The sequence below is a fragment of the Mustelus asterias genome, chromosome 16, assembly GCF_964213995.1.
Source record: "Mustelus asterias chromosome 16, sMusAst1.hap1.1, whole genome shotgun sequence".
Taxonomy (NCBI): Eukaryota; Metazoa; Chordata; class Chondrichthyes; order Carcharhiniformes; family Triakidae; genus Mustelus; species Mustelus asterias.
In genome coordinates, this window is record NC_135816.1 from 47,124,636 (window position 1) to 47,141,708 (window position 17,073).

The following is a 17,073-nucleotide window of genomic DNA, read 5'->3' on the forward strand; positions in this document are numbered from 1 at the left end:
GCGCCCAGGGGCCAACGGTGGCGTCGATCTCTCTGGATCAGACCAGGCATTACAGACTGGAACATTCTATGATGGAGGTAAAGGTTAGTGGCAGAACTGTGAATTGTCTGTTTGACAGCGGAAGCACCGAAAGTTTCATACACCCTGAAACTGCTAAAAGGTGTGGACTCCGGATTCTCCCTGCCAAACAGACAATTTCCATGGCATCACGGTCCCGGTCTGTACCGATCCAAGGACGATGTATGGTAACTCTTGAGGTACAGGGCACAATTTACGAGCAATACAGGCTCCTTGTGTTACCTCACCTTTGCGCGCCAATTCTCCTCGGACTAAACTTTATGGCGCACATGAGGAGTGTGATCCTACAGTACGGTGGGCCACTCCCTTCACTGGCAGTAGGGAATCAGCCGCAGCCTCCAAATTGCCCAAAGCGCCCCGCATGCAATCTATCCACCCTGAAAATTACTACACCATCCCTTTTTTAAAATCTGGTTCCTGGCTGCAAGCCCATCGCTACTAAAAGTAGGCGTTACAGCGCTGAGGACCGGATCTTTATTAGATCTGAGGTTCAGCGGCTCCTCAAGGAAGGGATCATACAGGCCAGTGCTAGTCCGTGGAGAGCGCAGGTCGTGGTAGTCAAAAGCGGGAACAAACCTCGGATGGTCATCGACTATAGTCAGACCATTAATAGATACACGCAGCTGGATGCGTATCCTCTCCCGCGCATTTCTGATATGGTCAATCAGATTGCGCAGTACCGAGTGTTTTCTACCATAGACCTTAAGTCCGCCTACCATCAACTCCCCATCCGCCCAGAGGACCGACAATATACGGCTTTTGAGGCGGATGGTCGTCTATACCAATTCCTCAGGGTTCCATTTGGTGTCACCAATGGGGTCTCGGTCTTCCAGCGTGCTATGGACCGAATGGTGGACCAGAACGGGTTGCGGGCTACCTTCCCGTACCTGGATAACGTCACCATCTGCGGCCATGACCAGCAGGACCACGACACTAATCTCCAACACTTTCTGCGCACTGCATCTCGCCTGAACCTGACCTATAACAGGGAGAAGTGCGTATTCCGTACGGGTAGGTTAGCCATCCTCGGATACGTGGTGGAAAACGGGGTCATTGGCCCTGATCCAGACCGTATGCGCCCACTCACTGAACTTCCCTTGCCCGCTAGCACGAAAGCACTGAGGAGATGCCTCGGGTTTTTTTCGTATTATGCACAGTGGGTCCCCAACTACGCGGACAAAGCTCGTCTGCTCATTAAGTCCACGACCTTTCCACTTACGCCGGAGGCCCAATTGGCCTTCAAGGTTTTGAAGAGCGACATCTCGAAAGCCACGATGCACGCGGTGGATGAATCCATCCCTTTCCAGGTGGAGAGTGATGCATCTGACTTCGCCCTAGCCGCCACACTAAACCAGGCAGGCAGGCCCGTCGCGTTCTTTTCCCGCACCCTTCAAGGCCCAGAAATTCGGCACTCAGCGGTGGAGAAGGAGGCTCAGGCCATTGTGGAGGCAGTCAGACACTGGCGCCATTACCTGGCAGGGAAGCGGTTCACCCTGATCACGGATCAACGATCCGTGGCGTTTATGTTCAGTAACACGCAGAGGGGCAAGATCAAGAACGATAAGATCTTGCGGTGGAGAATTGAGCTCTCCACCTATAATTACGATATTATGTATCGTCCAGGGAAGCTCAATGAGCCCTCGGATGCCCTCTCGCGCGGAACATGCGCCATCATGCAGGAGGACCGCTTGAAGGCTCTCCACAATGATCTGTGTCATCCTGGAGTCACCAGACTCTACCACTTCGTCAAAGCCCGCAACCTGCCTTACTCGGTGGAGGATGTCAGGTCAGTGACTAGAAGCTGTCGGATTTGCGCAGAATGCAAACCACACTTTTATCGACCAGACCGGGCACAATTGGTCAAGGCCACTCGCCCTTTTGAGAGGCTGAGTGTGGATTTTAAGGGCCTCCTTCCCTCAACGGACCGGAATGTCTATTTTCTCAACATAATAGACGAGTATTCCCGGTTTCCGTTTGTTTTCCCCTGTGCGGACACGTCAACTGCCACCGTCATTAAGGTTTTCAGTGAACTTTTTACCCTGTTCGGGTACCCCTGCTACATTCATAGCGACAGGGGCTCGTCATTCATGAGCAACGACTTGAGGCAATTACTGCTCTCATTCGGGATTGCCTCTAGTAGAACCACGAGCTACAACCCTAGGGGTAACGGACAGGTGGAAAGGGAGAATGCTACAGTCTGGAAGGCTGTCCTACTGGCACTGAAATCCAGGGGCCTTCCAGTCTCCCGTTGGCAGGAGGTCCTTCCAAATGCGCTCCATTCTATCCGCTCCCTCCTGTGTACGGCAACCAATGCTACTCCCCACGAGAGGATGTTCTCATTCCCTCGGAAGTCGTCCTCGGGGACCTCATTGCCAGCCTGGTTGACGTACCCAGGACCCGTCCTTCTGCGGCGCCATGTGAGGGCTCGCAAGTCCGACCCCTTGGTCGAACCGGTCCAACTCCTCCACGCCAACCCTCAGAATGCCTATGTGGCATATCCTGACGGGCGAGAGGACACTGTCTCCATTAGAGACCTGGCGCCCGCAGGGGACGTAGCAACTCCTGTCGCTCCTATTCCCCCAGTCACGAATCCACTACTCCTCATTGCTTCCCCAGACGTGGCGCGGTCAGCACCGGGACCAGTGCACAACACTTTTACTCCCATGTACAGCTTGCCTGAGACTCGGAGATCGGCGCCACCATCATCATCACCACCACCACTACGACCAAACGTTCCAGGATCCCCTGCACCATCGCCTCACCAGGGCCGGCCGGCCCGGGAGTCCTTGAGGGGACAGCCAGACGTTGCTTTGGAAAGAGCACCACCACAAGCACCTGCTCCGGTTTCGCAACCGGTGTTGAGGAGATCGGCACCTGCTCCGGTTTCGCAACCGGTGTTGAGGAGATCGGCACCTGCCCCGGTTTCGCAACCGGTGTTGAGGAGATCGCAGCGTCGGTGCGGTCCTCCAGACCGTCTGGACTTGTGAATCCTGTGATTTTTCTGTTATTGTCTGTTTATATGACCTGTTTTTCGTCCACCCCGCCACCTTTTGTTCTTAAAGGAGGGGTGAATGTGGTGAACCATCGTTGGTTCACCACTGGGGTTTGTTACTATGTTACTGTTGGGCTAGGGTGTTGTTACTGTGGGGGTTGTACTATGTTGTTGGGTTAGGGTGTTTACCTGTTATAAGAGTTATCATGGCACATTCCAGTGGGGTCCCGCCTCCGGTGGCGAGGTATAAGACCCCCTGCTCCGGCAGGACCCCTTCAGTCTGAACTGGTGTATTCGTGTTAGTAGTTCCATTGTTACTTTATTAAAGCCTTCAATACCGAAGCCTTGGTTCCATGTGCTTATTGACGCGCATCAGTAAGTAGACAAATACAAAAAACCAAAGTCAGTGGAAAGACCAGTTTAAAACAGGTTACTAATTCACTATGAGGAAGAGGTCCTGAAAGGAGAATATAGGGAATTGGGAAGGGAGTTGAGAAGAAGGACCGCGAAGGTAGTAATCTCGGGATTGCTGCCTGTGCCACGCGACAGTGAGAGTAGGAATGGAATGAGGTGGAGGATAAATGCATGGCTGAGGGATTGGAGCAGGGGGCAGGGATTCAGGTTTCTGGATCATTGGGACCTCTTTTGGGGCAGGTGTGACCTGTACAATAAGGACGGGTTGCACTTGAATCCCAGGGGGACCAATATCCTGGCGGGGAGGTTTGCTAAGGCTACTGAGGAGAGTTTAAACTAGAATGGTTGGGGGGTGGGAATCAAATTGAAGTGACTGGGAGAGAGCAGGTTAGCTCACAAATAGAGAAAGCTTGTCGACAGTGTGAGAGGGAGGATAGGCAGGTGATAGAGAAGGGGAGCGCTCAGACCGAAGGTTTGAGATGTATCTATTTTAACGCAGGGAGTGTTGTGAACAAAGTGGATGAGCTTAGAGCGTGGATCACTACTTGGAAATATGATGTGGTGGCCATTACAGAGATTTGGATGACTCAGGGACAGAACTGGTTACTTCAAATGCCGGGTTTCAGGTGTTTCAGAAGGGACAGGGAGGGAGGCAAAAGAGGTGGGGGAGTGGCACTGTTGATCAGAGATAGTGTCACGGCTGCAGAAAAGATGGACACCATGGAGGGATTGTCTATGGAGTCTCTGTGGGTGGAGGTTAGGAACAGGAAGGGGTCAATAACTTTACTGGGTGTTTTCTATAAGCCGCCCAATAGTAACAGGGGTGTTGAGGAGCAGATAGGGAAACACATCCTGGAAAGGTGTAATAATAACAGAGTTGACGTGATGGGAGATTTTAAGTTCCCAAATATTGACTGGAATCTCCCTCGAGTAAGGGGTGTAGATGGGGAGGAGTTTGTTAGGTGTGTTCGGGAGGGTTTCTTGACACAGTATGTAGATAAGCCCACAAGAGGAGAGGCTGTACTTGATTTGGTATTGGGAAATGAATCTGGGCAGGTGTCAGATCTCTCAGTGGGAGAGCATTTTGGAGATAGTGATCATAATTCTATCTCCTTTACAATAGCATTGGAGAGAGATAGGATCAGACAAGTTAGAAAAGTGTTTAATTGGTGTAAGGGGAATTATGAGGCTATTAGGCAGGAAATTGGAGGCTTAAATTGGAAAGAGGTTTTCTCAGGGAAATGTACGGAAGAAATGTGGCAAATTTTCAGAGAATATTTGTCTGGAGTTCTGCATAGCAACGTTCCAATGAGACAGGGAAGTTATGGTAGGTTACAGGAACCGTGGTGTACAAAGGCTGTAATGAATCTAGTCAAGAAGAAAAGAAAAGCTTACAAAAGGTTCAGGGAGCTAGGTAATGTTAGAGATCTTGAAGAGTATATGGCTAATAGGAAGGATCTTAAGAAGGAAATTAGGAGAGCCAGAAGGGGTCATGAGAAGGCCTTGGCAGGCAGGATTAAGGAAAACCCCAAGGCATTCTACAAGTATGTGAAGAGCAAGAGGATAAGACGTGGAAGAATAGGACCTATCAAGTGTGACGGTGGGAAAGTTTGTATGGGACCGGAAGAAATAGCAGAGGTACTTAATGAATACTTTACTTCAGTATTCACTATGGAAAAGGATCTTGGTGGTTGTAGTGCAGACTTGCAGCGGACTGAAAAGCTTGAGCATGTAGATATTAAGAAAGAGGATGTGTTGGAGCTTTTGAAAAGCATCAAGTTAGATAAGTCGCTGGGACCGGATGAGATGTACCCCAGGCTACTGTGGGAGGCGAGGGAGGAGATTGCTGAGCCTCTGGTGATGATCTTTGCATCATCAATGGAGACGGGAGAGGTTCCGGAGGATTGGGGTATTGCGGATGTTGTTCCTTTATTCAAGAAAGGGAGTAGAGATAGCTCTGGAAATTATAGACCAGTGAGTCTAACCTCAGTGGTTGGTAAGGTGATGGAGAAGATCCTGAAAGGCAGGATTTATGAACATTTGGAGAGGTATAATACGATTAAGAATAGTCAGCATGGCTTTGTCAAAGGCAGATCATGCCTTACGAGCCTGGTTGAATTTTTTGAGGATGTGAATAAACACATTGATGAAGAGAGAGCAGTAGCTGTAGTATATATGGACTTCAGCAAGGCATTTGATAAGGTGCCCCATGCAAGGCTTATTGAGAAAGTGAGGGGGCCAGGGATCCAAGGGGACATTGCTTTGTGGATCCAGAACTGGCTTGCCCACAGAAGGCAAAGAGTGGTTATAGATGGGTCATATTCTGCACGGAGGTGGGTTACCAGTGGAGTGCCCCAGGGATCTGTTCTGAGACCCTTACTCTTTGTGATTTTTATAAGTGACCTGGATGAGGAAATGGAGGGATGGGTTGGTAAGTTTTCTGATGACACAAAGGTTGGAGGTGTTGTGGATAGTGTGGAGGGATGTCAGAAGTTGCAGCAAGACATTGATAGGATGCAAGACTGGGTGGAGAAGTGGCAGATGGAGTTCAACCCAGATAAGTGTGAGGTGGTTCATTTTGGCAGGTCAAATTGGATGGTGGAATATAATATTAATGGTGGGACTCTTGGCAGAGTGGAAGACCAGAAGGATCTTGGGGTCCGAGTTCATAGGACGCTCAAAGCAGCTGTGCAGGTTGAGGCTGTGGTTGAGAAGGCATATGGTGTGCTGGCCTTCATCAATCGAGGAATTGAGTTTAGGAGTCGTGAGATAATGTTGCAGCTATATAAGACCCTGGTCAGACCACACTTGGAGTACTGTGCTCAGTTCTGGTTGCCTCATTACAGGAAGGATGTGGGAGCCATAGAAAGGGTGCAGAGGAGATTTACAAGGATATTGCCTGGGTTGGGGAGCATGCCTTATGAGGATAGGTTGAGTGAGCTCGGCCTTTTCTCCTTGGAGAGAAAAAGGATGAGGGGTGACCTGATAGAGGTGTATAAGATGTTGAGCGGTATTGATCGAGTGGATGGTCAGAGGCTTTTTCCCAGGGCTGAAATGGTTGCCACAAGAGGACACAGGTTTAAGGTGCTGGGGAGTAGGTACAGGGGAGATGTCAGGGGTAAGTTTTTCACTCAGAGGGTGGTGGATGCGTGGAATGGGCTGCCAGCAACGGTGGTGGAGGCGGATTCGATAGGGTCTTTTAAGAGACTTTTAGATAAGTACATGGAACTTAGTAAGATAGAGGGTTATAGGTAAGCCTAGTAATCGCTAAGGTAGGGACATGTTTGGCACAACTTTGTGGGCTGAAGGGCCTGTATTGTGCTGTAGTTTTTCTATGTTTCTATGAGCCCGTTATGCAGTTCTGGCGATTTCACTCCATAAAGCCTGCTCAGAGGAGGTTTCCATTAGCGAAATGATAACGGAATTGCAGCCATGATTCCAATACCCTCTGCTTACATAATAAAAATCAAATCAGATCTGGCGCAGTTTCTCACATTGCACGCAATAATACTTACATCCAAAATCTTATACTGTACTCTTCCAGCAGGCCCTTGATCATTATCCACTGCTTCAACAGTAAATAATGTTGCACCTTCAGTTTCATTCTGTCCAACAAAATTATGGAAAATTAATTATGAAATGAAGTAATAATTAAGATACTTGGGTCACATTATTGATTTAGCCTTTTCATAACAAAGAATTCAATTATTTTTCAATGCTCTAAAGTCTTAAGACTATGTCTTAATTCTAACAATAATTGCATTATATTCAAAACCCAATACATAGTTGATCTGATGACTGTAGTAGTTCAGAAAGTGGGTGCCTTGTTGCTGGGAGTGCAATATCTAATGGAGATACTCTTTGAAAGGAATTGATGTTCATCTGTCTCATACCGAGCGCACAAAGCTAAATTGTCTGCATAATGGAAAAGTGAACCAACTCTGTGCTGTCTGTGTTACTTATGAGCATACAAAATTGGCAGGCAAGAAAAGACAAGTTGCTCCATCAAACCTGCCCCGCACCATGAGTTATTTGCGAAGTAACCCTGCTAAGGAGTCTCAGCAGATGCAAATGCCAGTGTCATATTTAGTTTGTGACATGACTACACTTATGTCATCCAGTTTATGCTAGCCACCCACAGCCCTTCTCCAAATACAATGAAAGTAGCATCACAATCTGATTATAATCATGTTCCAACTGGAATACACAGCATTTGATCTGTTCATTCATTATCTGTAATGTCCAGTAGTTTGAGATTGCCGAGCACCAAATAGAAATATAAATGAGATCAGTGCTTTTGTTGATTTATCTCCTAAACTGGATATCAAGTTGGTGAGATGGCATTTGCTAAAGCAATACTTGATTGGATTGTGTGGGTGGACAAAGCCTCACAAGCCATGTTATGATGGTACACATCCACTATTCAGCGTAGCTGACAAAGCAGTTTGTCTTTTATTATTTTTCTATTTGGAAAGCTATAAGGAAGATATTCTATAATCAAGTGAAATTTACTGAATGGACTTTAATCTTTAATTTTAACACAACTGATTCACAGTTTATAGACTAACACACTTTGATACAACTGGTGGAACAGCACCTCATCTTCTGCTTAGGCATCTTACAACCCTCAGGACTCAGTATTAGGTTCAATGTTAGACTGTGACCTTTCTCATCCATCTTGACCCATTTTTTTCATCCCAAACATGTTTGTCACAAAACAATCTCACCCCACCCTCTCTGACATTTGTTCTTTAATTTTGCTTTCTCTGAGCACTAGACCTTTGTTGTCCCATCAACACATTCTGCTATTTTACCTTGAAGCCACTATCAGCACCTTCTCCAGTCCTTCACACTGCCATTAACACTTCCTCTGTCCCATGCCCTACATATCTTTGTTGAAATCTCTTCTAGCTCCCACCTATCACTGATTTTACAGTGTTTCAGATTCTCCACCCCCTCCTATACAATATATAATCCATCATGGATTATGAACAACATGGTGGCACAGTGGCTATCGCTGCTGCCTCACAGCGCCATGGACCCGCGTTCGATTCCCGGCTTGGGTCTCTGTCTGTGTGGAGTCTGCATGTTCTCCCTGTGTCTGTGTGGGTTTCCTCCGGGTGCTCCGGTTTCCTCCCACAGTCTGAAAGACATACTGGTTAGGTGCATTGGCGATGCTAAATTCTCCGTCAGTGTACCTGAGTGTGGCAACTGGGGGATTTTCACAGTAACTTCATTGCAGTGTTAATGTAAGCCTACTTGTGACACTAATAAATAAACTTTAAACGTTTCTCCCTCTGTTCACTTCTCAAGAAGAGTAATACGGGCTCAAAACATTAACTCTGTTTCTCTCTCCACAGATGCTGCCAGATCTGCTGAGCTTTTCCAGCATTTTCTTTTCTTTATTTCAGATTTCCAGTATCCGCGAAATTTTGCTTTTAGTTTGATGGAATGTTTAGTTATCCAACATTAGGAACAGGAGCAGGCCATTCAGCCCTTCAAGCCTGCTTCAACATTTAATTAGATCATGGTGGATCCAAATCTCAACTCCACTTTCCTGCCTTTGCTCCATATCCTTCATATCCTTATCTAACACAAGTCTAATGATTTCCTTCACAACTTTTTAACAGCAAAAGATGAAGATGAGTAAACCTGGGTCAATGCAGCAAGCTAATCAGAGTAACAGATGTTCTTTGGACAACCATCTCACCAGATATTGTACATATAAAGAAGTCACATTTCAGTTCATGGTGAGTAAGAGATCATCCACTGGAATGGCATTTGATAACTCGTATCAGAAATACCTGAGTAAATCCTAAAAATGTAGCAATGCCTCCCACTGTACGAGTATGCTTATTTTCCACTCTGACAGTCATCAACCATGAGGTTTCTTGGAGTAAGATTTGCCAATGTATTAACTCTTACCAAGTTGTGCCATATCATGGACAGTTAAATGATACTGAAAATGGATTGAAACACCCATATTGATTCCATTGCATCAACGTGCACTGGATTGAAACAAAGTCACAAAGCTAAAAGAACAGTGTTACTGGCTTCTTACATGACACAGTATTCTAAATGTTTCATGATAAAAACTGAAAGTGACTCACCTCATAGACAGATACTGTATAGCGACCATTTAGAAATACTGGTGCATTATCATTGGCATCTTCAAGAATGATTGTTTGATGCTGGAGATTAAAAAGAAACTTTTTTTTAACTACTAAACACCCAGCTATTAAAAAGAAAGAAACGTAACTCCAATTTTAACTCAATCTGTCCAGTGAAAAGGAAATGTATAACAGGTGTCTGATCCGGTGGCACGGTGGCACAGTGGTTAGCAGTGCTGCCTCACAGCGCCAGGGACCCCGGTTCGATTCCCTTCTTGGGTCAATGTCTGTGTGGAGTTCACATATTCTCCCCGTGACTGCGCGAGTTTCTTCCGGGTGCTCCGGTTTCCTCCCACAGTCCAAAGATGTGCAGGTTAGGTAGATTGGCCATGCTAAATTGCCCCTTAGTGTTAGGGGGACTAGCAAGGGTAAATGCATAGGGTTATGGGGATAGGGCTGGGTGGGATTGTGGGCGGTGCAGACTCGATGGGCTGAATGGCCTCCTTCTGTACTGTAGGAATTCTATGATTCTTTGATTCTATGATTCTATGATCTGAACCCACACATTCCTGACAGTCATGCTTGACTAAAATTGAAATCTTTCAGTCTGCTGAGAGTTGGACACCATTCATTTTCTAGAGGATGTGCTATGGGACTTCTAAGTCACAACACAGACTTGTTGTGTTCCTTGGGAATTGCCCGGGAACTGTGATCTCCCAACTGACAATTCACCTACTTCTGGAATCCTCCAGGAATGTCTCCAACTCTGAATTGGAGTCAAAGACTTCAGACGGTTCCGATGTACTTACCTGAATGGTTACTGGGAAATATTAGACAGGAAAACATAATGTCTATCTCCTGGGTACCAATTCAACTGACACCCCCCTTCCCATCGACTCCCCTCTGATCCCACCCCAACTACCCACCTTACCCTCTAATTCCCTCAACCCTACCCCCAAACTCCCTGACCCTCCGACCCTCTTGACTCTCTGATTCCCCCCAGATTTTCCAACTTCCGCACAACCTTCTGACTTTCCCCTGAACCTCTGACTCCATCCTAACCTTCCAACTGCCCCAACCCTCCTATTCCCTCCTGATGATCCAACTCCCCCAACTCAACCTGTCCTGGCCTCACCAACTTACCCACTTTGCCACCTACCAATCTGCAACATACCCATCCTCCCACTCTTCCACCTTACCTACCCTGCCACGTACCAAAGTACTCACTTACCCCACTCACATTCATTCACTAACAGACTGAAAAGCTAATGTCCCAAAGCTTTCCACTGTGTTACAAAATGAAGACTTGCCAAAACACGACAGCTAGTGCTATTAAAAAAGGGGCAATGCTTGGCTTATCCTGATGACTATGAAGGAGTCTGAGAACAAGTCTGTTCCATGTATCTGAAGATGCCTGTTTCAGAGGTCCAGGCCAGAAATGCAGACTTCCATCTTAATGTAAGAGAATAGGAATGGAGTAGCAATCCAATGATGATTGCCACCCCTTGGAAGGTTCGGCCAGTAGTCTATAATTGAAGATAACTGGTTATCTCATTCCAAATCCTACTCCATACCTTTTAATGAAATTTAATCACAAGCCATTTTTGTACTTTTATTCGAGTATTGTCATGGTTTCTAAAGCACACATCATCTGATTTTTTTCGAGTTTCCAGGTAAGCTGCTGCCCTCAAGAGTCAGAGGCCAGCCTTTCCCAAAATATTTGCCGCTACCAAACTGTCTCTCTTGGAAATTGTACATTGCAGCAAATTTAAATTGTGGCTTTGATATATTTAAAAGTATGCACAGTTCAGTCGTCAATGCAATCACAACATCAATTTCATGAAGCAACTCGCTTTACCAGAACCTACATATGAGTAATGCTAATCCACTGTCCAAAACTTTTCTCCAGTGGCTGTGATGAATCATCCATTTTAGAAACTGAACAAAACAAAGTTTGCTCTGGATTCATCAGGCAAAATCACCCAAATCAGCACAAAAGACCAGTGAGTTTTAAACATAAGTCACATCAGGCATTGATTGGGTTTCTATGATCTTTATGGTTGGTTTAAAAATCATTTCCTTTTGTTCCTATTTCACATCATGCTGCGATCTTATTCCTAACCCTGGTCTATTTACCATACTCTCTCAGTTCAATTTTCCACAACATTTAAACATTTTTATTATTAAATAAATGTAATAAAACTCACCAAGGTAGCGTCATTTGATCCATCACTAACGCCAAGAGTAACTCGCAACATTGGTTTAATCTAGTGTTAAACAAAGAAGAGGACAATTTAACTCTAGCAAAAAATATTACTTGTAGCACATTTTATTCATAAAAATAAAAATGACAAACTGTCTTAACAAACCTTCTGTGCTAACATGACTGAGCTGACAGATTTTTAAGGTTAAGCTGAACCTTATTATCTGAAGCAATTTGCAAGTGATATTTATGGTTTTAATCAGACTGTCAGGCTAATTAAATCTTCTTGCATATGAAAAAGATCTGACCCTTCACTGGTCCAGAGGGTAATACCTTCCTTCACATCCTCTCCCAACAGATTCAGAAGGTCAAGGTTACCACAATATTAGATTTTAGACCTTATTATAATGGTATCAGACCTCATCAGTGAATACCCATGCAAGATTTTCACCTGGTGGTGTTGCAGTGGCTCTCAGCTAAGTGGGTGCAGGTCCAGGGTCAGGGCCAGCACCAAGGTCGGTTCAGTACTGGTCACGGAGAGTTCCAGAATCTGTAAGTCTGGGAATTGCAAAGCCAGGCATGGGGACCTAGGGATTGTTGAACATGGAGATGCCCACTAGGCAGATAGTGGCAGAGTCCAGTGAAGGAGGTGGGGGGGTGAGGTTGGTGAGGAGGGCAGGATGGTTGGTGAGGGGAGTGTTGCTGTGAGATTGCCATTGGTACTGAGGCGTACTACAACATGGTACGTAGGTATATACAGTACTTGATGAGGAGGGCGCTACTCTCTCCCTACTCCCCAGCCCCCTGGTGCTACAGGGAGGAAGCCAGGATTTACCAGGTGACTCCCCATATGGTGAGAGACCCATGTACTACTGGTAAACAGCCACAGGTGACAAACAGATGGCATAAATTGGCACTTAAGTGGCTCAATTGGCCTCTAGGGTGGGAGGGCCATCTGCTACCTTGACCTTAACATCAATACGCCCAATTTTAGGACTGGTGGGAACTCTGGTTAATATTCCATTCCCTATCCCAGAAGCACTAGGATCAATGATCATTCTGCACCAGCAAACCAACTGTGTTCAATTAACTCAACAACCATTTTTTGACAGATGATCAGGTGAATCATGTGAGAATTCTCCCCCTGTGGACCCTCAGTGTTCTAGATGCAATTAATTTCTGAAGCCTTGCTTCCATTTTACATAACTCTACATGAGAGGCATTGAGCAACAAGCAGCAAGCATACAAATGACCCGAAGCCTCTCTAAGCCCATTGAAATGTATTCTAAAGGTAAATCATTACACCGAACCACTGTTCAGAGCTGGAATCAGAATTCTTGTGCTTTATAATGGCAATCAAACTTCATTTCTACTAAATTACCTCACGGTCCAATTTCCGTGCAACAATGACAATGTTTTCGTTTAAATTGAAAAAAGTAGAATCCACTCCAGTCATTGAATAAGTTAATTTGTCGTTATCCTTGTCAAATGCTATAATCTTATATGCTTCTGCACCTGAAAAGTGATAAAATTATATAATTAATCATTAATTCCTTTTACTCAAGTGTGAAAAATAGATATTCTTACATTGATCCAAATATTATATATCCCGGAATCACAGACTCCCTACAGTACAGAAAGAGGCCATTCAGCTCATCGAGCCTGCACTGACAACAGCCTCACCGAGGTCCTGTCCTTATAATCCCAGGTATTTGCCCTGCTAATCCCACGACGCTAAGGGACAATTTAGCATGGCCAATCCACCTAATCTGCACATGTGGGAGGAAACAGGTGCACCAGGAGGAAACCCATGCAGACATGGGGAGAACATGCAAACTCCATTCAGATAGTCACCCAAGGCTGGAGTTGAACCCAGGTCCCTGGCACTTCAAGGCAGCAGTGTTAACCAGTGTGCCCCCATGCCACCTAAATCATATATATTGTTTTGATTCGACCTCCACAAGAAAAAACAAGGGCCGGCGTTTTTGATGACCAGGCGGGAGCATACCTGAACCGGAAAACTGTAAAATTGTGTGAGAAGGATTTGGCCGCATGTCCTGACGTTGTCACGCTCTTGAACAACATTTCAAAGAACAAAGAACAAAGGACAGTACAGCACAGGAAACAGGCCCTTCGGCCCTCCAAGCCTGTGCCGCTCCTTAGTCCAACTAGACCAATCGTTTGTATCCCTCTATTCCCAGGCTGCTCATGTGACTATCCAGGTAAGTCTTAAACGATGGCAGCGCATTCCAGGCCCCCACCACCCTCTGTGTAAAAAACATCCCTCTAATATCTGAGTTATACTTCGCCCCTCTCACCTTGAGCCCGTGACCCCTCGTGAACGTCACTTCTGATCTGGGAAAAAGCTTCCCACCGTTCACCCTATCTATCCCCTTCATAATCTTGTACACCTCTATTAGATCTCCCCTCATTCTCCGTCTTTCCAGGGAGAACAACCCCAGTTTACCCAATCTCTCCTCATAGCTAAGACATACCAGGCAACATCCTGGTAAACCTTCTCTGCACTCTCTCTAACGCCTCCACGTCCTTCTGGTAGTGCGGCGACCAGAACTGGATACAGTACTCCAAATGTGGCCTAACCAGCATTCTATACAGCTGCATCATCAGACTCCAGCTTTTATACTCTATACCCCGTCCTATAAAGGCAAGCATACCATATGCCTTCTTCACCACCTTCTCCACCTGTGTTGCCACCTTCAAGGATTGTGGACTTGCACACCTAGGTCCCTCTGTGTTTCTATACTCCTGATGACTCTGCCATTTATTGTATAACTCCTCCCTACATTATTTCTTCCAAAATGCATCACTTCGCATTTATCCGGATTAAACTCCATCTGCCACCTCTCCGCCCAATTTTCCAGCCTATCTATATCCTGCTGTATTGCCCGACAATGCTCTTCGCTATCCGCAAGTCCAGCCATCTTCGTGTCATCCGCAAACTTGCTGATTACACCAGTTACACCTTCTTCCAAATCATTTATTTATATCACAAATAGCAGAGGTCCCAGTACAGAGCCCTGCGGAACACCACTGGTCACAGACCTCCAGCCGGAAAAAGACCCTTCGACCACTACCCTCTGTCTCCTATGGCCTAGCCAGTTCTCCACCCATCTAGCCACTTCTCCTTGTATCCCATGAGCCTTAACCTTCTTAACCAACCTGCCATGTGGGACTTTGTCAAATGCCTTACTGAAATCCATATAGACGACATCCACGGCCCTTCCTTCATCAACCGTTTTTGTCACTTCCTCAAAAAACTCCACCAAATTTGTAAGGCACGACCTCCCTCTTACAAAACCATGCTGTCTCTCACTAATGAGATTGTTCCTTTCTAAATGCACATACATCCTGTCTCTAAGAATCCTCTCCAACAACTTCCCTACCACGGACATCAAGCTCACCGACCTATAATTTCCTGGGTTATCCCTGCTACCCTTCTTAAACAACGGGACCACATTCGCTATCCTCCAATCCTCAGGGACCTCACCCATGTCCAAAGAAGCGACAAAGATTTCCGTCAGTGGCCCAGCAATTTCATCTCTCGTCTCCCTGAGCAGTCGAGGATAGATGCCATCAGGCCCTGGGGCTTTGTCAGTTTTAATGTTCCCTAAAAAACCTAACACTTCCTCTCTTGTAATGGAGATTTTCTCTAACGGGTCAACACCTCCCTCCGAGACACTCCCGGTTAACACGCCCCTCTCCTTCATGAATACCGATGCAAAGTATTCATTTAGGATCTCCCCATTCCCTTGGGTTCTAAGCATAATTCCCCTCCTTTGTCCCTGAGAGGTCCGATTTTCTCCCTGACAACTCTTTTGTTCCTAACGTATGAATAGAATGCCTTAGGATTCTCCTTAATCCTGCCTGCCAAGAACATCTCTTGACCTCTTTTTGCCCTTCTAACTCCCCGTTTGAGTTCTTTCCTATTCTCTTTGTATTCCTCCAGAGCTCCATCTGTTTTCTGTTGCCTGGACTTAACGTACGCCTCCCTTTTCATTTTAATCAGATCCTCAATTTCCCTGGTTATCCACGGCTCTCGAATCCTAACTTTCCTCAGTCAGCGGACATGCACGAGGGGTGGAAGCGTGTCCACCGGCAATCAAGCAGACAACTTAGCTCATTAAGGGACCAAGTGAATGCAATTTTACCTGCCACATCAGTTATTATGGTTGGCAGGCAAGCCAATTGGCCAGGCAGCCTTAAACCTTTTAGCTGGAACCTGAATCCAGGGCGGGATGAGCTGTCTGGGCTGAAATAAAATTAACTAATGTGTCTGGGGACTAGGGGCTGTGTGTGATTAGGCCTCCCGGACATTGGAGGTCTTAGCATCAATATTTATTTTTCACAGATCAGCAGCTCCCTGGCGTAGCTCCGCAGCGGCTGTCCCCCTGAATAGAGCGCATTGGAAATGCCCGCCTGCACTCTCCCTTTTCCCTGGTGGAGCTCAACCTTTCACAGAGCACAGTTTACACTGGACGGCTGTTGATCACCAGCCAGCGTGAAACTGCATTCTGGGGTCAACCACAACCAGAAAGGCGTTTTATGCCCAACGAGCGAAAAATTCAGGCCAAGGTACAAATAAAAACACTGAATGTGGACATAGACATAGAAATGTAGGGTGGACCTTTCCCCCAAGGGATGTCTGTTGGGTGCAGCAGCTGGCCACCTGATAATCCTGATGGATAACCCTGTCTGTTTTGAGCACCATGCTTCGTTAACAAGTGCTGTCAGGAAAGCAAGGCTCAGGGCTGAAATTTTACAGGGCTGCAAGGAGTTGGCTGGTAGGCAGGGGCGGGACTGAATAATTAGAAGGAAGGGTATGGCATGTCCATCACTGGCTTGCTGTACGGCACTTTGCCAGCAATGAGGGAAGGTGGCTGTCTTCCACTGAGGCAAATTCACACCCTTAAATGGACAACTAATGTTTAATTAAGGCCTCTTCCCAAAGCTGCTGAAATTTTACCAGCAGTGGGTTGACCCTCTGCTATGCGGGGGGACTGCCGGAGAAACACTTCCAGCCTCTCTGCAGGCTAATGCTGGGGGTGATTTTTTCTTCATTGAGCCTTCTATGGATGCCTGGAGAAACACCTGGAGGTAGGACGCTACAATGTTGGCATTTACAGGTGGTCAACTTGATGTTAGTGGTTACAGGACTGCGTAGGAGCCTCCAGCATTTCTGGCTGGAACGGGTGATGTTCAAGTTTCTGGAGTTTCTTCCCATCTAGCTTGGCTGGCAGAGTCCAGGAACTCCAGTG

The 17,073-nt window shown here is 46.3% G+C and overlaps 1 protein-coding gene across 1 annotated transcript in view; it reads right to left on the bottom strand.

Annotated features, from left to right (window-relative positions):
- The window catches only part of cdhr2 (cadherin related family member 2), a 135,799-nt gene that overhangs the window by 80,170 nt on the left and 38,556 nt on the right, over positions 1–17,073 (bottom strand). The window contains exons 4-7 of the mRNA XM_078231042.1: positions 13,179–13,312; positions 11,802–11,861; positions 9,595–9,675; positions 7,000–7,089 (exon numbers count right to left, since the gene is read on the bottom strand). Of these exons, the coding sequence (XP_078087168.1) occupies positions 7,000–7,089; positions 9,595–9,675; positions 11,802–11,861; positions 13,179–13,312 (365 nt within the window). The remainder of the gene's footprint in view (positions 1–6,999; positions 7,090–9,594; positions 9,676–11,801; positions 11,862–13,178; positions 13,313–17,073) is intronic.